General features: G+C 46.9%; 1 protein-coding gene across 1 annotated transcript in view; it reads right to left on the bottom strand.

Annotated features, from left to right (window-relative positions):
- The window catches only part of IRS1 (insulin receptor substrate 1), a 64,265-nt gene extending 46,703 nt beyond the window's left edge, over nucleotides 1–17,562 (bottom strand). The window contains exon 1 of the mRNA XM_081584672.1: nucleotides 12,664–17,562. Coding sequence (XP_081440798.1) covers nucleotides 12,685–16,395 — 3,711 coding nt within the window. The 5' untranslated portion in view covers nucleotides 16,396–17,562 and the 3' untranslated portion in view covers nucleotides 12,664–12,684. The remainder of the gene's footprint in view (nucleotides 1–12,663) is intronic.
- Nucleotides 17,563–25,298: the final 7,736 nt, after the last annotated feature.

The following is a 25,298-nucleotide window of genomic DNA, read 5'->3' on the forward strand; positions in this document are numbered from 1 at the left end:
TATTTCGCAAATGAAAGGGTTTTAGGGCCTCAAAATAGATCCACAGTGTTGTTTTCATTTAGGATTTTTCTAAAGCTATCGTCTCCCTGGATTCAACAACTCTCTCCTTAACTGTCAATAAACAAATTTTTAATTTGGCAAGCATTTTGTGAGCACCTCCACTGATACTGGAGTCATGAAATAATTAGTGAGACTACTCTCAAATAGCTTACAATTTTTAGGAGGAAAGAGTAGCATGAAACCAGTAATTCAAGCCAGGAAAGGGGTTTCCAGCATCTCTCAGGAAGGGGTAAACTTTCTGAAAGAAAGGAAAGAGACAGCGTGCTAGGTATACTGGAATCCAGGAAACCAAAGGCTCTAGATATTTTCTTTGATCAATTAAATGAATTGATTTTACACTGCAAATGCAGTTTTATAGATGGTGAAAATCCATTCTGAACTCATCGGAGCTAAGAACTCTTCATTTATGTCCCTAAATATCTCCTGCCATTATTTTTTTAAATAATATTTCCCAAGCCAAAAAAAGGAAAAGCCTGAAGTTTCTTTATCTTATGAGTAACCATGGAATGGTGTTCTATTCTTAGGGAAGAGACATTCATTTAAAATCCACCAAAAAGTAGCTAGTGAATTAGATTCAATTGGGTGGCATGGGGTTTTGTTGAGTACTTGATGCTGCAAAGACACTTTCCAAGAGCCCAGTGGGGTGGGAAGCAGGTTCTGAAGGCACAATGACATTCCTCCAGCGAGTTTCAAGCTGGAGGCTAAAAGCTCCAGCCATTCATTTTTCCATCCTGAGACACATTCCTCACCCTGTTCAAAGACCCAAGAAACAACAAGCCTGCACACTTTCTGAAGGTCGTCCCTTGCGGGGACTTGTGAGGGACCAAGCCTGCAAGATATTTTTAAAGACCTAGTTTTAGGAATAGAACGCTTTTTATCAGACTGTAGTTTCCTCTCCATAACCCTCTGCTTCACCTCCCCACCTCCCCGTCTACACACACACACAGAGTGAAGTTGAGGCAAAAGGGAAAGTCTTAATTATAATCTCAATGACATCTAGGGTGTCCTACTAGTGGAAGTAAAGTATTTTCAGAAATTAAGTCATTACCTACTCTTTAAAAAAAACAATGCAATATTTATATTCCTTAACCTGAGGAATGGGATCAGGTTTGAAAGGAAGTTATTGTTTAGCTGTGGTTTCAAGTATACACTGGAATTGGGCAGTGGGGGGGGAAACAGCAATCAAGGGAGGATTTGGGGGTTAGGTGGGAGTTGCCAAAGGTAGGTTATAGATACCCTGCTCAGCCAGGCCCTCAAAACACTTTAAGGAAGCCCCTCCCCTTCCCCTACCGTGACATACTTCCTACAGTGGTCCCATTTTGTTTTGTTCTGTAACCCTGGGAACATTTAAGGCATGGGGATCCTGGCAAAAGAAAAAAGTAAATGCTGACTGGTAGGAGCTCTGGGGCAAAGAGTTACAACCCTGCCTTGGCTTTGAGTGGGATGTTGCCAACCCTTTGGGTTTGCTTTCCCATAATTAGCAACTCTTGTTACCCAGATCTGGACTTGTACTCAGGTGGGAAAACCTCTTTTAAGCCCTTTAAAAGTCTTTGACCTTATTTCGATCATGGCTCCCCAGCTCTCCCCACTCAGGTTTAAATTCTCATCTGTTTCAGCTTCCAGGGTCCGTGGGGAGAGGGCAGTTTTGGTGAAGAGGTAGAGAAAGGATTGTTCAAGATGTCTCAAGCCCCCCTGAGTTCTGGATGCCTTTCCAGGACCACATTTCATTTCCAGTCCTATCTGAGCCATCTGGGGACTATTAGAAAGTAAAATTCTCCAGTCTAGGAAAATACCATGAATATTTTTACCAACCACCAATGGCATTAAAAATAGAGACAACAGCCTGGTATGAGAAACCCCAGTAGTGACGTTTTTTGTTTTTCTCAGAGGTGAACTTCTAACTTTTACTCATCCAGCAAGAGGCATTAATTCTTTTGAACTCTCAGAACTACGAGACTTCGGTGTCCAGAAACTCTTCAGAAAGATCCTTAACCTTTATACTTAATCCTACTACACTATATTAAGAACTAGTTATTCATTCAGTCTTAGAGAGGTTAAGGGCTGGGTGTCAAATGCTCGAGTACTACTATGAAAGTGAACCGGGGAAGTAAAGAAAGCAATAAAATGATAGTATGTGAAAATTTAGATACCTTCCCCTTCTCCATCAATTAGCAGAAATGTTTCAAAGTTAGAAAAAGAGACCATTTCTTAACCAATGCTTTTCCTCCTTCCTGGGTTATGTGCTTCTTTTAACCTGATGATTCAAAAGAGGCATGGAAAATAGAGTACTTTTCTTTTTCCCTTTAACAGGAACAAAGCATTGAATCTACTGTAAGAGGTATCTTGTCTGCTGTGTTCCTTTTGTGCAGAAATGTGAGGTCTGAGCGTGTTCTTCCATGGAAGACTGAGTTGTTGGGCATGTAACCAACTTTCTACAACTAAGCTTCAAGATTTACGAGCAGCTCATCTCTGGAAAGATAAACAAAAAAACAGTGTTGGTGGTGGCCTCTGAGAAGAGAAACAGGGCTACAGGAGTGGGAGGAAGACTTAACTGTCACTCTATACCTCTAAAAACTGTGTAAACCACTTGAAACTTATAGCACGTTACATTCATTGCCTATACCAAAATAGCAAAGAAAAAAGTTTGGATACAGCAAACTTTCATAAAACTTGGTGGACTTTTTAAAAAAAATGCTTTTTTAATATTTCTAGAAGAAACTGCTGCTGCTAAGTCGCTTCAGTCATGTCCGACCCTGTGCGACCCCATAGATGGCAGCCCACCAGGCTCTCCCGTCCCTGGGATTCTCCAGGCAAGAATACTGGAGTGGGTTGCCATTTCCTTCTCCAATGGATGAAAGTGAAAAGTGAAAGTGAAGTCGCTCAGTCGTGTCTGACTCTTAGCGACCCCATGGACTGCAGCCTACCAAGCTCCTCTCTCTATGGGATTTGCCAGGCAAGAGTACTAGAGTGGGTTGCCATTGCCTTCTCCTATCTAGAAGAAACTACTACAAGCTTAAAAACAAGTATGACTTGCACACCATCAAAACGAAGAAAGAGAGAGAAAAGAGAAATGACAAAATCTCAAAAGAGATTGTACTTCCCGCCAGAAGCAAGCTCAGGAACCAGAGATCAGGGGGTTAGAGGTTTTCACAACTAAAAATAAAAGCCACCCATCCAAAGGCAGGGGGGAAATGTCCTTGAATAATAGAGCTTCTAAGACCAAAAAAAAAGAGATTTCACTTTTTTTTGCAGTTCTCATTCTCACCCCATGTTTCCTAACACTGACCAATCCATGACAAGTACTCACTAAACTTCTGCTCATTTAACACCTGGACCCCTCTCCTGGCTGCTTCACTTAGACTAAAGATAACTTTTTCGTGCTTCTTGCAAATGTTATGTTTGCCATCGGAAGAGCCAAAAATGAACCATTCTTCCTTCCAAGGGAGAGTTGCAACAGCTTTATAAACTCTTTCAATATACTAGTGTTATGGTGAGGCAGGAAGCTGAGGTTAGAATGATTAAGAAAAGCACAAAACTTTAGGGTAGATGGACACCTGAAGTGTAGGAAAAAATGCTAATTTTCATGAATTACACCTTCTGAATATTCCCTGGTGGCTCAGGCCGTGGGAGACCTGGGTTCAGTCCCTTGGGTGGGAAGATCCCCTGGAGAAGGGCATAGCAACCCACTCCAGTATTCTTGCCTGGAGAATCCCCATGGACAGAAGAGTCTGGCGGGCTTACAGTCCATGGGGTCGCAAAGAATCGGACATGACTGAGCAACTAAGCGACTACGTGCGTGCACACACGCCTTCCAAATCTTGATTTCTACCCTTCCCCAGCAGCCCCCACTGCCCCCGCCCAAGTTCTGCCAGAAGAAACTTGGCAGTTCTTGGATAAACTCTCTTCATTCCCATTTTCATCCCCATTTCCACATCTACATCTCCACCCTCTTAGCAAAACAAGTGCTATCTGGAATACAATAGGTGCTCAATGGTACTTATTGAGGCAAAAGGGGAGGGAAACCAACAGGAAATTGTAGTTTAGGGTTTGTCTGGCCAAAGAAGATCTCTGACATTGAGGAAGGGAGGGGTGGCCTCTATAGATTTGGAAAGTTCTGATTATTTCCACAATCCCTTAGACTCAAGGATAAGTATGATTATTCCTCACATTCCACAGAGCCCATTCAATAATGTTAAAAAGAAAATGGAGATTGTTTTATTGGAGAATACTGAATAATAGTTAAATACATAGTAATTGGGAAGATCCCCTGGAGAAGGAAATGGCAACCCACTCCAGTATTCTTGCCTGGGAAATCCCATGGACAGAAGAGCCTGGCAGGCTACAGTCCATGGGGTCACAAAAGAGTTGGACATGACTTAGTAGCTAAACAACAACAAAACAACAAAGTAATTACTGAATATTTCAGAGACCTTGAATATTTCAGAGACCTTCAACTGCTCTATTTTTAGCAAATGTCTTTTTTTTTTTAACGTTGCCAGTCTCATTTAGATCATAATCTTCCTGAAAGTAAGAATCATGACTCTGTGCAAAATATAATTTGTTTGCCACGCTAGATATATTTGAAGGAAAACAACAAAAAGAATGCCTCTTTGATCATTTCAACAAACATAACACAGCTATCAATTTCTCAAGATGAACTAATACTGCTCAGTTACATGACCTAAATATGTCAAGGACAATCAGAGAACTCACACTGAAGAATTTTTTGGTCAACAGAAAAAAAGAGGGGAGGGTAGTTGATCAAGGTCTTTTCCTTACTACAGTCTTTTCTTTACTACAACTTGGGTTATACAGACATCTTCTTCAGCCCGACCAATTATCATCAGATGCATATGAATCTGGCTCTAACAGAGCCAGGGTGATACTGGACAGGGTGGCATAGAATGGAAAACAAAAACAACAAAATCACAGAATGGCAAAGACCATGAATGCAACTCGGTTTACTCAATAAAATATTCAAACTAGGGTAATAAAATCACAAAAATTTCCTCTCTGATTGAAGGTAAATACAATTAAAATTATACTCTGACCCATGTTCAATTCCATGGCCATCATTAACAAAAATGCAGAAAGGGGGTTGAAAAAGAAAAGCAGCATTTTTAAAAGCTGTGTTATTCAAAGATCACTGACTCATTGAAGAAGCACAAATAACATTTAGTCAAACAAATTTGTTTTAACAAACAGACTACAGTAGAGCCTGCAGCAAGACTATTAAAATGGAAAATGTTCCTCTTCCCATAGATGACAGTACCTTATACTTATCTGCTCTCTTCTCCCCCGATTCCCATAAATTAAGAATGGGAGAAATACTACCATTTTCATAATGGAAGATAAGAATAGGAAAAAAAAGATATACTAGTCTATCATTTTAAAAAGCTTTACAACTTACTTTTTGCCATATTTCACCATAGTTTGAAATGAGTGTACTATGATACCATACTAATATTAAAATGTAATTCTGTTCAAGTTCAAAGTGATTACAACTTCTGAGCCTATTTCAATAACATTTTTAAGAGAACTTTTCAAGTTTGCCACACAGCTATAGACTTTCAAGGTAATGAAATAATGTCAATTACATAATTATAAATGTGGTACAGTATCTATAATTTTAAATACAAGAAAAGTACTAGGATGAAAAAAGTTACAGAATATTTAGTGTGAAACTGACTTCAAGTTAATCCACCAGAAGCAATTTTCCTTTAATACAATTTCCAGTAACTCTGTAACATAAGGAAATAATTGAGGAAATGGTTTTCTTTAAAACAAAGCAAAACAAAACCTTAAAATGGTGAAGCATTCCATTATACTAAAACTACCAACCCACCAAAATAAAAGGAATCATTTATATACAATACAGCTAAGAAATATATCTGATTATAGGAGGAGGACTGGAAAAGCATTAGGTCAATGAAGTTTTGAATGAAAGAGTCAATAGACTATTCTAATGATTTATGAAATCCACACGGAAGTGCCCAAAGGCTAGGACCTTCTGAAGGCATTGGCAACTAGTCAGGGAGGGTTACGTTGGGTCAGCAAAGCAATGAACAGTCAGACGACCAATCAAAAATCCTGAAGCACAAAAACTGGACAACACTAACTTCCGCCAGCAAGAGAAGCTTTGAGCTTTTTCACACACCTAACAGAGTAAAATAAAACTAAACAAAAAATTGTGCATGACTTCCTAGAGTTCCCAATTGGCCTCTCTGATTTCCTCTCCATTCATTCAAGTGGATACCTCACTGAAGGATTCTGATGGAATAACTGAGAAACATTATCCATAAACAGACCACCCGCTCTATTCTGACAGAATAACGTCATGGACATGGACTGGTTAAAGCCTGACCTAAATTGTCAGTAAGGAATCTTCCTATGATGCAGGAGATAAGGGTTCGATGCCTAGGTCAGGAAGATCCCTTGAGGAAGGAAATGGAAACCCACTCCAGTATTCTTGCCCGGAAAATCCCAAGGACAGAGGAATCTGGCGGGCTACGGTCTTGGTGGTGGTGTAGTCAGTCCCTAAATCATGTCTGACTCCGTGACTCCATGGACTGTAGCTCCGCAGGCTCCTCTGTCCATGGGACTTCCGAGGCAAAAATACTGGATTGGGTTACCATTTCCTTCTCCAGGAGATCTTACCCACCCACGGATTGAAACTGGATCTCGTTATTGAAAGCGGATTCTTGACCAACTGAGCCACCAGAGGCTGGCTATAGTCTATGGGGTTGCAAAAAAGAGTGGGAAAGGACTTAGAGACTAAACAACAGCATATTGTCAGGCAGGGAGGGGTGCTTCCAATAGCTGAGCTTAAAGTGAAGGAATCAGCAGGTAACTTACATCCTTCAATCAGTTCAGTTGTGTCTGACTCTTTGCAACCCCATGGACTGCAGCACGCCAGGCTTCCCTGTCCATCACCAACTCCTGGAGCTTGCCAAACTTATGTCCATCGAGTCAGTGATGCCATCCAACCATCTCATCCTCTGTCATCCCCTTCTCTCCCTGCCTTCAATCTTTCCCAGCATCAGGGTCTTTTCAAATGAGTCAGTTCTCCACATCAGGTGGCCTAAATATTGGAGCTTCAGCATCAGTCCTTCCAATGAATATTCAGGGCTGATCTCCTTTAGGACTGACTGGTTTGATCTCCTTGCAGTCCAAGGAACTCTCAAGAGTCTTCTCCAACACAAGAGTCTTCTCCAACTTACATCCTTACATAAATTTTATTTTTAAAAGGGGAGGAGGGAGAGGAGCCAAACTGAGTTTAGAAAAGGTTCCAAAAATTTAGACTGGTATAGTCAGGAAGGTTTGTCTTAAGGTCTGTTAAAACCTGAAAACGCTCCATCCAAATAAGAAAGGTTGAAATCAGTCCTGAATCAAATCAAAAGAATGATTCAGAAGGTAGAACGGGACAGAACAGTCTAATGCACTTCATTACAACCCCAACAACAGCTTCACCAGAAAGAACCCTCATTACAACTGACCCATTAAAGAATATCTGTCATTTTCTACAAAATATCGCTATGTTTAGAGCTGCAAAAGAGGTTAGAATAATTGAGAACAAAATTCTCAAGTTACTGAAAGGGAAATAGGTCCAGACAAATTAAGCGACTTTCTCAAGGTCACCCCGCTTAGCGAAGGACACAGGCTATGTTACAACCCAAGATCTCTGGTTCTCAGAAACTGTTTTTTCCATTGTATCATTCAAGATGGCGTTAAATTATTTTCCAGGAATTTTGATAAACAAACAACAACAAGAAAAAGAATAGGGAGAGGGGAGGGAAGTATGCTCTTTTGAATTCCAAGTCTCTTACTCTAAGACAATCTTGGAGATAGTGTTTATTTGGGGGTGGGGAGGCAATCAGATAAATGACAATATGTGTAATATTCATGGATTTTTAAAATAAAAAGCTACCTAAACATTGGCAGAAATTATGAAAATTATGAAATGCTCAAAGTTTTTTGGAACAGAGAAGCTTGCTCCCACCTGCTCAGACACAGTATCAGGACACAGAATTACTCAGGGGGCATAGAATTACTTCCTTACATTTTCACCTGTGATGTTTCAATCCACACCTAAGGAAAAATGCTGCCTTTGGGGCTTATGATTCAGCGACTGAAACAGTGATTGCTGGCTGCTGAGAAACACTTACTTGAGAGGCATGGAGAGAAGAAAATACTTCCATGGGATTTCTCTTTGTTATTTTCCCTCTTTACTGTAGAAAAGACAAATGTGAACAAATTTCCAATCTCATCTGGTTATACAGCACACAAAAGTTTGGTTATGTTGAGGGAGCACAACACAGATTTAGCAAGCTTTCAAAATCAGTTCGTCCAGCCTGTCTGATGAGCTGTCTCTAGAGCTGTCACTGGTGGGGAAAAAAAATCGGTTTTTTAGAAGCAAGCCGCATTACCTCCAAGCTCAGTAAGGAACCCTACCCAAGCCCTTATAATGAATCTCTAGATTCTCACGACTGGCAAAGATATATCAGATGTTTTCATTTCGCCGGGAACTCCCGAGGGCCTATGATGGTCAGTTTCTGTTGATCTTACCTAGCTTCGTGCTTTGCAAACTGCAAGCACTCAGTGAAGTGTTAACTCCAAGGCAAATTCAAGCCAAATGTGTTTTCCGAATGATCCCCACACGGTGCCTGCCACAGCACTTGTATTTTCTACTCCAATGTTTTCTTTTGTTTTTCTCTCCTCCCTCCCAATAGTAAGAGAAGTAAATGTAAAACTCCGGAGCCAACCCAATCAAACCTAAGCCACGTGCTGTAGCTTCCTGGGAAGGTGAAGGAACAGGAAAGTGGCGTAGTAGTAAACCGTAGTAAAGAGAGGAAGGAAACAAAATGGGGCACGTCACATGGTCACGGCCTGGATTTTTCTCAATTAAATATAAGAGGAAGTGTGCGTTTCCGGCCTCTGTCAGTGGGCTGGTTGGACTTTCTCATTCTTAGGAATCTGGTCTGGATGCACACTAAGAGGGCCGAGTGCACAACATCCTCCGGGAAGGGGGTGGAGGGGGCATGAGTTTGGCTCCGTTTTCCCGTCTCCAGAGGGAAGGGGTGGCGGGAGAGGGGTGGGCTACAGCCCGGAGGCCTGGCCCGCTGCCCACGCCGGACCCCAGACCAAGGCCCCCCAGTCTACCCTCTTCACCCGAGGCCCCTCCCCACCGCTACTGCAGCACGGCCTGCGCTCGCACTGATTGGCTCTGGCGGGAGCCAATCAGCGCCCGGCTGCCCCGCCCACTCGGGGCCAGTCTCTGCCCCGCTCGGCTGGGGCCAAGGGCTCGGCCGCCGCCGCTTCTGCGGCCACCGCCCACCGCGCGCCGCGCGCGGAAAGGGTCCGGCCGCCCCCGCGCCCTCAGGCGACCGGCGACGGACCGGGTGGAAGTCTGAGGGTAGCCTCCGCCTCGCTACTAACCCCCCCAACTCCGAGCCAAAAGGGGCTTGCAGGAGGGAGGGGGAGCCAAGCGCCAAATAAATAGAGAGGCATGCAAGAAGCAGAGGTGACCGTGGAGATGAGAAAGTGCCAGACAAAAAGGCCACACAGCGAGGTGACAGGAGAGAGGAACAGGGAAGGAGAGACGAGAAGCAGACTTGGAGGTAGGAGTCCTGGAAATCACAACTAGGAAATGCAATGGAAGGAAGAAAAATGGACTTTTTTTCAAGGGGACAGAACAAAATGACCAAAAAAACAAAAAAAAAGGGAATCTAAAATAGATGGCTGGAGTCGATGTCTTTGCCAAAGCCTGCTCTACCTGCCCAACTGCAGTTTCCAAACAAAACAAACTTGAGGTAAACGCTGGTTGAAGATAGCTGGCTGCTGTGCCCTTTCTGCCCTGCTTTTGGAGCTCTCCATTAACTCTCTGGGGAGCGTAGGCCACAAGTACTGCGAAATTCTGAAATGGAGCCAAAGAGAGAGAGAGAAAAAAATAAAAGGACAATGGCAGGAACATGAAATAAGAGGTGGGAAACAAGGGGGATGGGAGAGGAGGGTACCGGAAGAAAAAAAAAATCCAGCAGGTTAGAACCCAGAGGAGACATGGATGGACGAGAGAGGAGAGGAGAAACAGAAAAGGTGATCAGACAGAAGGTGAATCAAGGGCAACCAACACTCCTGGGCACCTGCGCTAAATGCCTCAGAAACATTCTCCTGTAACAGACGGTGAAAAACATTCAACACGCAGAGACGTTTAAAATGAGGGGTTAAGAGAAAGAGCACACACGCATCTCCAAGCCCCTCATTACTTTTCCTGTTTTAGGTTTTACCTGAGAAATAGGAAAGACAGGCAAAGATAGCAATTGCTGAGAAGTTAGGAAAACACCGTTTTCACAATGTAACATACTCCTTCCCAGGCAAAGGGGTTTGCCACAGACAGGCTTGATTTCTTTTTGTTTCATATGATAATTACCTATTAAATCACATCTTTAAAGGCAAAACAGCAAAGGCAAACAAGCAGAATTCAGGGTGTAAATGTGCCAAATAGCATTTAGTGCCTCACTTAAAACACACACACACACCCTCACCTCTCTCCATTTACATCTTACAAATACACATTGTAGAATTTTTCTGGCATGGTGCTGTCCATTGTTGGTCTATTGCTGCTCCAAAATTATTAAGGAATGATTATAAGGTTATTCCAGAATACTATATTCTCCCTCAGAAAGTTAAGAATAAAAGATTGTTTTGTTTGGGTTGGTTGTTTTTAATGTGTCCTCCATAAAAGGAGGATTTTATTTTAAAGCCGTTTTGAAAAATGAAAACTTTATTTGGTCAACTTCCTTCAAAGCAAAATATTATTTATTCTACTATCAAAAACAAAAAAACCTGATCAAATTAAGAAAACAGGTGAGGAAAACTTATTGTTTCTTAGCCTCTTCTTTCTTCTTTGAAATCAAAATCTTGGTTCTGCTGGGATTTTTTTCCCCCTTCAAATTCCCATTCCTTTATAAATGAGAAACTTTGCAACACAAATAGTTAAAGTGTTAGAGGGATCCACATGTCCCAAAACATCATTTGAAACAACCAAAATTTTTACTGTTGATGCACACAACTAAAACTCTCTTCTAGAAAAGGAATCATGAAAATAAATCTAAATACTAATCAGATAAATGTTTTGCATAATATATATCCCCTAAAATCTTAGTTTGAATGTTTGTACACCTGTACCTTGTTCCAGAAAACAGCAAATGATATGGGTCAAATATTAGTATTAATAGGAATAGGAACCCAATATACACATGAATTTCTTATGGATGGGCACATATTAAGAAGAATAATGTAAAAGCACATTTGATGAAACATATATAAAAAGGTTATCACAAGATAATGTTTGTCAGAATAAAGTGTTTCCAAATGCTGGAAACGTCTACATTGCCAACTCATCACATTATTTGTAAACTATACTCCTCTCCTCTTCCCACAATTATGACCACCAGAAAAAAGCCTCAACAGAATGAAGGGCAGGCTAATTTCCTATTAGAAATGTTTTTCATTTTCAGTACAGCCTTAGCCACAGAAGACCCAAAGCCAACTTTCAACATTTAGTGAGGCATCCACTCTAGAACTTAAAAGGCAAACAGTAAATATCCTACAAAGGAAGAGGACAGGGTTTAGCCCTTACATTCAATGTAGATGAAAACCAAACTCTTCCATCTCCCTGACTTAATATTTCTTTTTAACGTGACTTAATATTTCTTTTTAACATAAAAGTGTTAAGTAATTTTACAGAAGATGTACAGTAGCCCCCATATGATCTATGTGGGGGTCTCTGTACAGGCCTTTGCAAGAACAGACAACTGTAAGACTGACACGGTAGGATGAATTTTCATAACTCTTAAATCAATAATGGGTCCCAGATGCATGCAGACTTCACTGTGTAAAAGCTGCCATGCCTGTGAGGTGATGGGTCGGTGTGTGGGTAATATTTCATAAATCTTCATTCAGAAACAAAATGTCACCAATAATTACTTTCTAAAGAGAGTCATAGACAGGCAGGTATTTCTCTAAATTTCTAAGCCTAAAGCAAGCTCTTAACTTCTGAAACTTTTTAGGGCAACAGGAATAAAAATTGATGTTTCCCATTGCTATTTATGTTGCCTTGGTATTGTGAAATCACAGAACTAAAGTACACAGGGCAACTTGATAAGATCACCCTTAAGAGCTCAGAGAAATTACCTTTCAATGAAGGGCTTAGCCCCTGGATTAACAAATATTTTTGTAGAACTGTCCCTTCTAGAGACTGACCTCAGTATATAGTCAAAAGAAAACTTCCCTAAGGAGATCAAGGTTCTTACAAACGAACTTCACAAACCTCAGAACTGGTATTAACAGGATATATGTCTTGGAAATACTAAAGTACTTCACTTGGGAAACCCAAGGGGAAAAGCCCTCTGGAGTGTCTGCTCCTATAGATTTATCTGACCATCAGGCACATGTCCCCTCCTGTGCCCAGACCTCTCCCTCCCAGGAGTGCACTCCCTACAGAAGCAGAGGGAGGAGAGGGAAGGGCCCTGGGACAGAGGCACCAAATTCGAGCACCAGGTTAAAAGCAGTTTTGTCTTCTGACTTTGTCACCATGAAACGCACCTGCTGTGATGTCCAGTTGAGCTACTGGAGGTCCTCTGGCTGCTTCTGGAAAGTGATGCTGGCATAGGCGCTTAGATCCTCGCTGGAGCGGCTGGTGGGGCCGCTCTGACTACTGCCCAGGGGCTGATGAGGGGCTGGGAGTGGAGGAGGCTGCGGTTGAGGTGGGCGCTCTTGAGGGCGCTGTTTGAAGTCCTTGACCAAATCCAGGTCTATGTAGTTAAGACCATTCTCCAAACCCCCGGCGGCCCCGCACACCTGGGCCAGCTCCTTGGGGGCTCCCCCAAGTTCCCCAGGCCTCAGCCACACGTTCTCGAAGGAAGCAGAGCTGTGGCGTTTGACGTCCTCGGCGCTGCTGCTGCTGCCGCCACCGCTGCCCCCGACAGCAGTCCCGGCTCCAAAGGGCACCGTGTTGCCCACCCGGGTGGCACTGGGCGTCGAGGAGAAGGTCTCGGAGCTGTGCCGCCTCCTGCACCCTTGCGGGTCGGCACGGATCACTTTGGCACTCTGGTTGCGGTTGGGACTGAGGTTCACCCGCGTGAAGGCGCTCGGGCCCCCCAGCAGGGCAGAGCGGGCCGCCAACTCCCCTGTTCCCAGAGGCGCAGTGGAGGAAACAGAGGCCGTCGAGGATGAGGAGGGAGCAGCCGCGGTGGCCCCGGGCAGGCTAGCTTCCTCCACAACGACGCCCGTCCGCATGTCGGCGTAGCTGATGGGCGCAACGGGTGAGGTGTCCACGTAGCTCTGCCGGGGACCGCCCATCTGCATGGTCATGTAGTCGCCGCGGCTGCTGGGCACCGCCCTGGTCGGCCTGCACACGCTAGCAGCTCCAGGGGGCGCCGGGCCCACCCTGCCCGGCTGGACCCCCACGCTCTCCTGCCAGGTGGCCCTCCGGCCCGGCCCCAGGTCCATGTTCATATACTCTTCTGCGCCCGTCTCCTCCTCTCTGGGAGCTGGCTGGAGCTGGGACGGACACCTGATGGAAGGCGAGCTGTGGGACGCCACCGGGCCCGATAAGTAGCCTGGCTGATCGTTCCCAAATTCAATATTCACATACTCCCCTGGGCTCTTGGGCTCCGGAGGGAGCAGCAAGGGGGGCAGCGGCTGCTGCTCTCGGGCCCGAGGTAAGGTGCTGGCCTTGGGATCCCCCAGGGATAGCCTCGTGGGCCGAGCCAGGCGGTTGTTGGTCTGGGCAGCTGTGTCCACCTTTCGAGGCAGATGGGCCTGCAGGACCTGATGATGGAGATGCGGGAGGCCGGGCTCCGGCCGAGCCCCACAGTATCCCCCGCCCAGGCTGTCACTGCTGGTGGACGACGAGGAATCTTCTGTGGCTGCAGTGTAGAGGAGTCGACCGGAACTGGAGGAAAGGCGAAGATGCTGGTGGTGCCGGGGCTCCTCCAGCTCCCCAGGACGCTGGGTGTGCTTAAAGGACCTTGGCAATGAGTAGTAGGAGAGGACTGGCTTGTGCTGGGGGTCCTCGGGGCCATAGTAGCAGTCGGAGGGGCTGCTGGTGTTGGAGTCCCCAACGGGCGACATGTTCATGTAGTCACCTGTACAAGACAAGAGTTTGCCACTACCACTCTCCACCGGGAGTTTGGGGTGTGGCAGGGTGTGAGAGTGGTGGCTCCCTACCCCATTTGTCCAGAGCTTGCCATAGCTGCTCCCAGAAGGGGCAGCGCTGCTGCTGCTGCCGCCGCTGCTGGGCCCACCTCCAATGTCAGGCGAGCAGCTGCCGCTTGGGGACATCATCATGTAGCCGTTGGGGTCCACTCTCTGGGGATGGCGTCTGATGGGGTTGATGATCTGCTGCGGGGCAGACACGCTCTTGGGGCTCATGGGCATGTAGTCCCCACTGCCCTTCCGGCTGCCAGGCACTGGGGCCACTCCTGGGGACATGGGCATGTAGCCATCATCGGTGTGAAGGCTGGAGGTGTCTGGGCGGTGGTGGCCCCCACGCCGCTCCAAGGGGTGCATTTCCAGACCCTCCTCTGGGTAGGAGTGGGTGGGCACGAAGGCGGAGTGCCGGTAGCTGGGTACTCGGCCTCCACTGCCACCTCCTGGTGGGTAGGCGGGCATCATTTCAGTATATTCCTCAATGGAAGCCACGGAGGACTGAGATGGGGTCTTCTGGTGGGAAATGGTAGGCGAGGTGCCCGCAGAGTGAGTCCGCTTTCGGAACCGATTATCCAGATCTGCCGCACCGGCTGCTTCTTCTCCTGGCAGGGCTGGGCTCGTGCCCAAGCCGGCGGCTGGCACGTAGCGGTGACCATTGCCACCCCGGGGCAAAATGTAGTGGCCATTGGGGGCAGTGAGGGTGGAGGTCCCCTTGCCTCCCATGCAGATGTAGTTGCTTAGCTCCTCCTCACCCCGGGCAGGCGGGGTGTGGCCCAGGGAATCTGGGGTGACGCTGCGGAAGGAACTTCGGAAATCGCAGGGACTGGAGCCATACTCATCAGAGGAGATGAAACCCCCATCACTGGGGGAACCAGACACAGAAGCACTAGACCGCCGCGGGAAGAGGCAGTCTGAGGTGGAGCCGTGGCCACTCGTGCTGCTGGAGGACAGACTGACGGGACTGGTGGCGGAAGGTGAGCAGCGAGAAGAAGGCATGGGGATGGAGCGGCTGTGGTTGAGAGGCGGGTGCAGCCGGGAGCTGCCTCGATGGCGGTGGGAGTGGGTCCTGTTGGTGCTAGGACTCACAGGACTGCCGTCCACAGAGGCGGGGCGAGACATGGTACCTTCGCCATCACTGGAGGCACGCACACGGAAGGAGCCCTGCTTCCCGCCCACCAAGCTGGCTGGGGAGGTGGCTGTGATGCTCTCAGTGCGCGAGCGGCGGGTCAGCCCCACCTGGCTGGGTGGAGGGTTATTGAGGTGGTGCCTCCGCAGGGGCACACTGATGGGGTTGGAGCAGTTGGAGGAGGACTGGCTCTTGCTTCGAGGGCGGAACTCATCGCTCATGGCCCGCATGGCCTCCAGGATTGTCTCGTGCATGTTCTGGGCCACCACGGAGTCGTCCACCTGCATCCAGAACTCTCCCGGACCCGTCACTGCGGAACGGCCCACTTCGATGAAGAAGAAGTTCTCTGAGTGGCCGCAGCGCCTGATGTTCATCAGCTGCAGCACCACGGCCGCCGCCTCCGAGTTCAGCTTCACGAAGCTGATGGTCTTGCTGGTCAGGCAGAGGCGGTAGATGCCAATCAGATTCTTTGTCTGACCCAGGCCCTTGGGTTTCAGGATCACCTGCCAGACCTCCTTGAAGGCGGGTCCTGGGGGCACGTCCCCATAGCTCAAGTCCTCCCCGGCCTCCCCGAGGCCGGAGCTGCCACTGCAGCTGCCCCCGCCGCCTCCCGCCCCAGGCGCCGCGGCCCCGTCGTGGTGGCCCTTGGCACGGTTGTGCAGTTGCAGGAGGGCCTGGTACCAGCTGTCCTGCTCGGCCTCGCTGTCTGCCGCGATGGCAAAGTGCTCGTCCCTGGTGTAGAGGGCCACCAGGTGCTTGTTCTTGGAGTCCGCCCGCTTGTTGATGTTGAAGCAGCTCTCCAGGGGGATCGAGCGTTTGGGGGCGCTCGACTTGTGCCGCCACTTCTTCTCGTTCTCGTAGTACTCGAGGCGCGCCGGGCCCCCAGCCTCGCTGGCCGCCCGCAGCACGAAGAATCGCTTGTGCATGCTCTTGGGTTTGCGCAGGTAGCCCACCTTGCGCACGTCCGAGAAGCCGTCCGTCTCCGGAGGGCTCGCCATGCTGCCGCCGCCGCCGAGCAGAGGGAGGCGCCGAAAAACAACCGGGTGGGGGGCGGAGGCTCCTAGCCGCGGCCCCGCACATGCAAACAGGGCTGGAGGCGGCAGAAACCCCGACTCCGAAATCCACGCCGCCCTCTGCGCCGGGGAGGGGCGGTCGAGGGAGGACACAGCAGCTGCGCCAAGGAGATAGCCCCGACCCGAGTTTACTGGCGTTTCATGCCCTGGGGGGGAGACAACGCGTCCGGCGCGAGTGCAGCCCGGATCCCCAGAGAGCCAAGTCTCCTCTCAGCAGCCGCGGTCGGGAAGAAGCTAAGATGCATCTCTCGCCGCCGGGGCCAGAGTCCGGCGCTGGCAGGCGGCGGCCCGGGCGGGCGGGCGGGGTGGCGGGGTGGGGGGGGTCTTCTCCTGGCCCCTCCAGGCGCGCGCTCGCGCCTTCCCTCCGGAGTTCCTCTCTGGAAGTAGCGATTCCCGAGGCAAATTAAATATCCTTGGGCAGGGGGAGGCGAGCTGCCAAGTCCCAACGTTGCACGGGGTTCTCCCTCCTCCTCCTCCTTCGCCTCTTCCTCCGCCTCCTCCCACCCCCCGACCGTCCCCGCCGCCACCAGCCGCCCAAATACCAGTTCAATCGTAGAGACCGCGGCGCTGCGGCTGTTGCTGTTGCTGCCGCAGCCCGCGGACGCGTCCTCTGCAGCCCCCGATCGGGCCCATGTCGGCGGGCGGAGAAAGTGGCTTTTCCACGCGAAATGCGACTAGGCAGCCTGGGGAGCTGGGGGCGCGCCGAAGGGACAGGCTCATCCCTGCCCCTCGCTCCAGTCGGCCGGGGAGGAGGGGAGGGGACGAGGGCGGTAGGCGAAGGCGGGGGGGGGTCGGGGGTCGGGGGTGCGGAGGGGGTAGGCTGGGGAAGGAGTCGGGGGAAGACGCCTCTTCCCCAGGAGGCGCTGCCGCTACTTCTCCCCTCCTCCCTCCTCCTCCGAGAGTTGCCGAGAGCCCCAACCAAAACAAGCGGCGGCGTCTGGCTCTGCGCGCCGGCCCCCTCCGACCGCGCCGCCGTCTCACTCGGGAGGAGAAAAAAACACGTGACGGAGCCTCCGCGCTCCGCAGCCCGGCCGCCGCCGCCGCCGCCGCCGCCGCCGGGAGGCTCCCGCCCGGGTCTCTACATTCCCGGCCGAGCCCGCCCCGCGCCCGCCCCTCTCCGCCCCCCGGCTGTGCCGCAGAGGCGCCCGCGCTCGGCCTCGGCACCGCGCTCGGGCAGCGCCCCTACGCGGCCGGCCGCCCGGGCTCAGAACCGGCCTCCTCGCGCGCCACCCAGTGCGCCCCCCGGCCCGCAGGAATCCCCGCCGCGGGCGCGGGCGGAGGTGTTTGGGTGTCTCCCCGAAAGCACGAGGGGAGTCTGGGAAAACGGGGGAGGGGGTCGAACCCGGGAAGACGCAGGAGTGAGGGTGGGGGGCGACGGGGGGGCACTGCGGCTACTGGGCCCTGCGTGGGAGGGCCCGGGTAGGAGGGGACTCGAGAGCTGGGCTGGATCTTACCTAACAGGTAAGAGCAGCCCCTTCTGAGAGAGTGTTTCTAGTCAACGCTTTTTTTTTTTCTTCCCTCTCTGGAAATCTAAAAGCTGGATTTCAGTTTCAGTGTGATAGGCCATGGTGAGATCTGTATTTTCGTCAGGTTTTACTAAAGGACTTCTGGGCCCGCCTTTCACCTTGGAATCCCCGAATTTGCTGCAGTGAAGTACCACGAAAGAACAGAGGGACGCCCAAGGGCAGCGACTGGGGAAGGGAAGGAGGAGGTTATGGTCACTCCCAAACAAGAAGAGGGATCCCGGGGAAGTGTCGTGTGTCCGGAGTGGTGGGGTTAGCCGCTTATCCATTAGGGAGAGAATGTAAATATCACAGCTTCTGCCCACCCCATCCCACTCCCGCCTCAAGCTAGCGAGCGGTCGGGGAGTCACACCTTGTGGGTGAAGGCTTTGGGGAGAAAATGAGACGCCCCTTATCACATTCCGAAACCTATTTGTGATTTAAAAAAAAAAATATATATATATATATATTAGGGACCTACAGCGGGTTCGTAAGGCCAAAACCCTACTGGGTAAACTGGCCGAAGTGTCTGTTTCACACGCAGCTTCCACACCCATCGAACCACCCCATAAAATTTTTACCCTTGACTACAAGGATAATCGGGAGAAAACAAAGACGGTGCCAGCTGAGCTGTACAGGAAAATGGGTGTTTCGTGGGTAGCGGAGGTCAGCAGCTTGGGTCTACTTGCAGAGACTCTTAGGCTGTTAGCTTGCGGTAGCAATCTCACCACAAGCAAACGCTCCCCAAAGTTTTTTGTTTGTTAAGGTGATCTACAGATCATTAAGGACCCTTTAAAAAATGACTCCTCGTCTGTTTGACGTTATCTTATTTTACCACCCCAGTCCTGGCCCGTTTGGGGGTCTCCACCACCCCCTCCGCGCAGGAGACCCTCCCCAGTCGCCAGCTCTCAAGCACTGCCGGAGGCTCGCGGCAGTGGAGGCGCTGGGCATGCGCTGGGCAGGACCCACTGGGCTGCGGAGGAGGCAGCCTGGGCCTAATACCGGGCTGAGGGGCGGGGAGACTTTCTTAGGATAGCCTGCTGATTGGTGGGGCTGCCTGTCTTTCAAACCTTGGACTGCAGGAGGGGAGGTGGGAGACAGGGTGAGGGTACCAAGGTAGGTTGCAAAGCGTAGTAAAAAAAAAAAAGAAAGAAAGAAAGAAAAAGAACCAAAGGCGCCATTCAGCAGAGTGTGATACGTGAACTGGGGTACCGGGTATCTGCAGAGGAGCTACACCCCACCAAAGCCTGGGAGCTTTTTATTTCTTCCCTCACCTTCTTATTCCCTGCCATCATGCAGCCTCATCTGAGCCTCCTTCATCTGTAATTTGTGTACACGCTGTTGAATTGAAAGCCCGCCCTTCTCTCCCTCTGACAGCTTGGTGATGTGGGCACACGTGCCCACAACAGCAAAGCTATAAATAGCAGATGTAATCCGGTAACTAGGCGGCAATGACAGTGACCGGGATTCTGGGGGAATAGCGTGTTTTATGGGGAGTAGAAGAGGGGAATGCGAATAGGGAAGTCTGAAGTTAGTAGTGAAGTAATTGTGAGGTTTTACCCTTGGAGAGAGAGAGGGGAAAAAAGGTAACCGTGTTGTTTACTAGTAACAATGTAATCTAAGTCCTAAGGGCTTTTTACAGGTTTGATGTTAGCGCAGGGTGGGGGTGGAGAATATTTCACATTTTGTAGGAAAAATAATCCAAACCCACTTATTTTAGAAATGATGCCCCCTTCAAAAATAAAGCTAAATGAAGGTAGTATACCTCTATGGGAAACAAAATACTCTTTTCTAGAAGAAAGAGGGATCTGAAAGATCAACTTAATTTGCAAATATTTTGGAAAAATCTTCACAGACAAGTTAGAATTTTGATCATATAAAAATGTTATTTTTTTTATTATAAAAGCTTTTTAAAAAAACTCTGTGGGAAAGGATCTCTGCTTTAAAAGCACAACTTCAGTGGCTAATATATTCATTAGAAATCATGAAATAAGTCAGATTGCTGACATTTTTTTTTCCAAATCAATGGATTTCCCATCATAGATAATCACTGATGGTAAGATGTTCTTGTCCTTTCTTCCTACTTGCTGATGTTTTACTACCAATGTTAAAGGTGTTTAATAGTTAATTAAAATTATACTATAGTAATTCATCTTCCTTTACTTTTTTGTTTTATTAATGGGTTGAGCTAACTCTGGAAATGCATATATGGTTTATATACAGAATAGAAAGGATGCTTTTGTGGAAACTAACTGAAGTAATTTTGAGCAGGTACAAGTATTATCCTGCCAGCCTATGCTAAATTAGTCTTGTGGTGTACTATAATGAAATATATTGTATGAAAAATTGACTCCCAACTGAAAATTCTCAGAAACCAAAACAGCATCCTTACCAAATACTAATCTATTGCTCAATGCTGCCATCTATAGGACATGTAGAGATGACTTGCATGGACCCGAGCCGGCCAGGCTCCTCCATCTGTGGAATTTCCCAAGCAAACATACTGGAGTTGCCATTTCCTCCTCCAGAGGATCTTCCGGGACCCTTTCTGTATGTCCTGATGGCATACAGAAGTATAAGTTACTGGCAAAAATAACCAAAATGAGAATTGAATTGGCTGAAGGGTCAACTAACTATTTGAAAATTAGAAAGTATTTCTTATATCAAAGTGATGCTTTACTTCAGTGAAATAGATCGCAACTGGAGGAGCTGTTTAAATATTACCAACTCTAGAATTAGTTTTGACAACTTAGAATGATGCTTGGAGGAAAATAAAATTGTGTAGATTTTCTAACTTTAGTGGTTTTTTTAAGTTTTAAGATTGCTCTCAGTAGTAAGCAATAATTGAATGCCTACTCTGCAAGACAGTATGAAAAGTATAAAAAGAAGCAGCTTTTTACAGTTTTGGTGGGATAATAAGAAGAGATATAAAACAAAGATAATTGATAACTAAAGTGCCGGGAGAAATATCAGTAACCTCAGATATGCAGGTGACACCATCCTTATGGCAGAAAGTGAAGAAGAACTAAAAAGCCTCTTGATGAAAGTGAGACAGGAGAGTGAAAAAGTTGGCTTAAAGCTCAACATTCAGAAAACTAAGATCATGGCATCTTGTCCCATCACTTCATGGGAAATAGATGGGGAAACGGTGGAAACAGTGTCAGACTTTATTTTGGGGTTCTCCAAAATCACCGCAGATGGTGACTGCAGCCATGAAATTAAAAGACGCTTACTCCTTGGAAGGACAGTTATGGCCAACCTAGATAGCATATTAAAAAGCAGAGACATTACTTTGCTAACAAAGGTCCATCTAGTCAAGGCTATGGTTTTTCCAGTGGTCATGTATGGATGTGAGAGTTGGACTGTGAAGAAAGCTGAGCACCGAAGAATTGATGCTTTTGAACTGTGGTATTGGAGAAGATTCTTGAGAGTCCCTTGGACTGCAAGAAGATCCAACCAGTCCCTCCTAAAGGAGATCAGTCCTGGGTGTTCATTGGAAGGACTGATGTTGAAGCTGAAACTCCAATACTTTGGCCACCTCATGCGAAGAGTTGACTCATTGGAAAAGATCCTAATGCTGGGAAGGATTGGGGGCAGGAGGAGAAGGGGACGACAGAGGATGAGATGGTTGGATGGCATCACCGACTTGATGGACATGGGTTTGGGTAAATTCCGGGAGTTGGTGATGGACAGGGAGGCCTGGCGTGCTGCGATTCATGGGGTTGCAAACAGTTGGACACGACTGAGCGACTGAACTGAAAGTGTGTGTATGTGTGCGAGCGTGTACGTGCATGCGCATGCTAAGTCACTTCAGTCATGTCTGACTCTTTGGGACCTATGGACTGTAGCCTACCAGGGTTCTCTGTCCATGGGATTCTCCAGGCAAGAATACTAGAATGGGTTGCCATTTCATCCTTCAGGGAAACTTCCCAACCCAGGGACCAAACCCTCATCTCTACATCTCCTGCATTGGCAGGCGGGTTATTTACCACTAGCATTACACGTCAAATAAGTGGTATTTACTTAGAGTAGGTGGAGATTATGCTAGGTAAAATAACTAAAGAAATATTTTAGAGGAAAGGAGCCTTAAGCTTGAACCTGAAGGGTGGATATAATTCATAAGTGGCAATTTTTTTTCCCCCATTCAGGCATTTTGGAGCACTTCCTTGGGTTAGGCATTAGACTGGCCACAGAAGATTTAAATACCCTAAGAGGATCCTGCCCACAAGAAGCTTACAGTGAAGAGAGACAAACGAATACAGTTCAAGGTACTGGGGTCTCAGGCTCCTGTGATCTACAGAGCACTGTGATCTCAGGTGAGATTCCATAAAAACCAACTGCCTTCTGATTTTAAAAGTCATAAGTCACAGAGTCAACTTGGGGCCCTTCAGTTGTCTCTCTCCTTAATAACCTTATTTTCTGTTGTAATTAAAATCTTTCATCCTTTTGGATTAAAAATACAAAATAGTGAAATTAAAATAGTGAGCTGAAAAATCATATTTGGCTGGAAAATTTGCAAGATCAATGCATCTCAAACCTGAGGATCTTGTTAAAATGCAGGTTCTGATTTAGAAGGCCTAGGGCAGGCTGAGGTCTGCATTTTTTAGATACTCCCAGTGATGCTGATTCTGCTAGGGGGTAGATGTGGTCAGTACACTTTCAGTAGTGAAGTTCTAGGTGATTGATAGTTCATTTAAAGGCACAGGAATATGATGCTGTGAAAGTCAAGCAAGATACTTACATTTTAGGATTGTATGCATGCCAAGAACAACAGCAATAAAAAAATCTACTTAACTAGGACAATACAGCATGGAGGTTTCTCTCTTTTAGTCCCAAGTATCAAATCTTTCTGACAAGTGTGAAGAGTTAATTCTCTCTCAAACATTTGTGTTAGTGTTTTCCAAAGTGTGATTATGAATTCACTGTGAGTACTCAGTTGGGTCCCCAGCTGTTTGTGATGACTGGACTGTAGCCCACCAGGCTCCTCTGTCTATGGGATTTTTCAGGCAAGAATACTGGAGTGGGTTGCCATTTCCTCCTCCAGGGGACCTTCCCCACTTAGGGATCGAACCCGAGTCTCCTGCACTGCAGACACATTCTTTACCTCTGAGCCATTGGGGAAGCCCCACAGAGAATGTTACTTACAGTAAAATTTGAGAATGACTAGTTTAGGCACACAGGAAAATCAATTAAATACTTTGGGAACAGGATTTCAGAAAGACACTAATACTTTTAAAAGACAATTTCAAGATGTTTTTTGGTTTTGATATAAATTAAGCCCAAGATAAGGGGCTTTGCTCAGTGGTCAAGAATCCACCTGCCAACACAGGAGACAAGGGTTCGATCCCTGCCTCAGGAAGCTCCCCTGGAGAAGGAAATGGTAACCCACTCCAGTATTCTTGCCTGAAAAATCCCGTGAACAGAGAAGATAGGTGGGGTCACAAAGTTGGACACGACTGAGCACCCAAGCATGCAAGCCAGAAATAAATAGATGGATGACATTGAAGGAAAGAGAGGAGGTGAAAACTTTATGCCACTGTTTAATTTTTCCATTTCACAAGTTTTACCAATTGGTGATTATTTTTAGGTTAGTCCTTAATAACTGACACTTATCTAAAAGACTTGCTTTTGCTTTTTAAAAATTATCTTGATTGCTTTAATATGTTTTCATTTTTCTTTGCATTCTTTGGTGAGGATTGGGGTTTGGCAATTTGTTATCTGAGATAATGCCATCAAATCTGTTGATCAGTTAGTTAATCTAAAGAAAGAATCCTCAGCTGTTTCTTGTATTTAAAGAAACATATGTTTTACACAGAAAAGCACATGCCTAGAAGGGTTTGTAAACTTTATAACACATCTTGTTGATTTTGCCCTATTTTTCATCTTAAAGTTGTTGTGATTTTTTGTTTTTGTTTTTGTGTTTTAGTGCAATGCACTCAGTATAAAATGTGATAACTAAAAAACGTCTTCAAAATAATATTTGTTTCTTAACAGGGAATTGAAGTAATGATGAATTTTCGATGCCTCTGTTAGGTGGCTCGGGTAAAGAACCCGCCTGCCAATGCAGGAGACATAAAAGACATGTCTTCCCCTGGATCAGGAAGATCTCCTGGAGGAGGTCTTGGCAACCCATTCCAGTATTCTTGCCTGGAGAATCCCATGAACAGAGGAGCCTGGCAGACTACAGTTCACAGGGTTGCAAAGAGTCAGACACGACTGAAGTGACTTAACATGCACGTACCCAGGGCTCTAGAGGTAAAAACTAATAGGTTTTACTAACAAAGAATTGCTGGATCCCCATGACCCTCACTTTTCTCACACTCTCTCCTTAAATGCAAGTTTAAAAACCATCTTTTTTTCTTCTCTCTCTCTTTTTTAAAATAGTTCCTCAAACTTCAAACTGGGGCTCATGACTTCAGGTCCTTCATTTTAAAAAACAAAAACCAGCTGGTTAGAAGTTTAGACATATTTGCTATGTGTGGATTAGGAAGATAGAACTTAATCTTAACTCAAGATGTTTGTAATTACATAGCTACCAGCGGTGTTGCAGGTTGTGACTCTTCAGATGGGCAGAACACCACCCACATCAGAATCACCTGGGTGCTTGTTAAACTCAAAGCTTACATCATCCCCCCCAACTCCCTCCCACTAGCTCTCTCTCCCCAGGGTCACAAAATTGGATGTTCTGTAGGTCCACGTGCCCTTCCCCGTTTCATACCCCTACTCCCAGGAATTTTATATGTGCTAAGATTTGAACACTACTCGTTAGCCTGCATCTAAACTGTGTATTTAAAATGAGGGTATTATGAAATAAATACCTATGGATTGAACTCCAGTAATTGCTACATTCTGTCAATAGTTTTATTCAGAAATACTCTACCATATTTCTTAAAAACTTTTGACCATGACCTAGAGCAAAAAAAGAAAAAAGGACTTCCCTTGTGGTTCAACTGGTAAAGAATCTGCCTGCAATGCAGGAGACCTGGGTTTGATCCCTAGGTTGGGAAGATCCCCTGGAGAAGGGAAAGGCTACTGACTCTAGTATTCTGGCCTGGAGAATTCCATGGACTGTGTAGTCTGTGGGGTCACAAAGAGTCGAACACGACTGAGCAACTTTCACTTTCACTTTTCACTTAACAGCAAAAATACATTTACAAACCTTGTACCTCAAGCCCTGTCCATGTGTACACTTAACCGAAACACACTTATTCTTACTCTTTATAATGCACTCAGATCATTCTACTTTCTTTCTGTCCCCCTTTCTTGCTCCCATGGCTCTTTTTCTTCCAAAGCTTGCTAAGATCTACTAAATTAATTTCCAAGCAC

This window comes from Giraffa tippelskirchi, chromosome 3 (genome assembly GCF_054371585.1).
Source record: "Giraffa tippelskirchi isolate mGirTip1 chromosome 3, T2T-mGirTip1v1.2.pri, whole genome shotgun sequence".
Classification (NCBI taxonomy): Eukaryota; Metazoa; Chordata; class Mammalia; order Artiodactyla; family Giraffidae; genus Giraffa; species Giraffa tippelskirchi.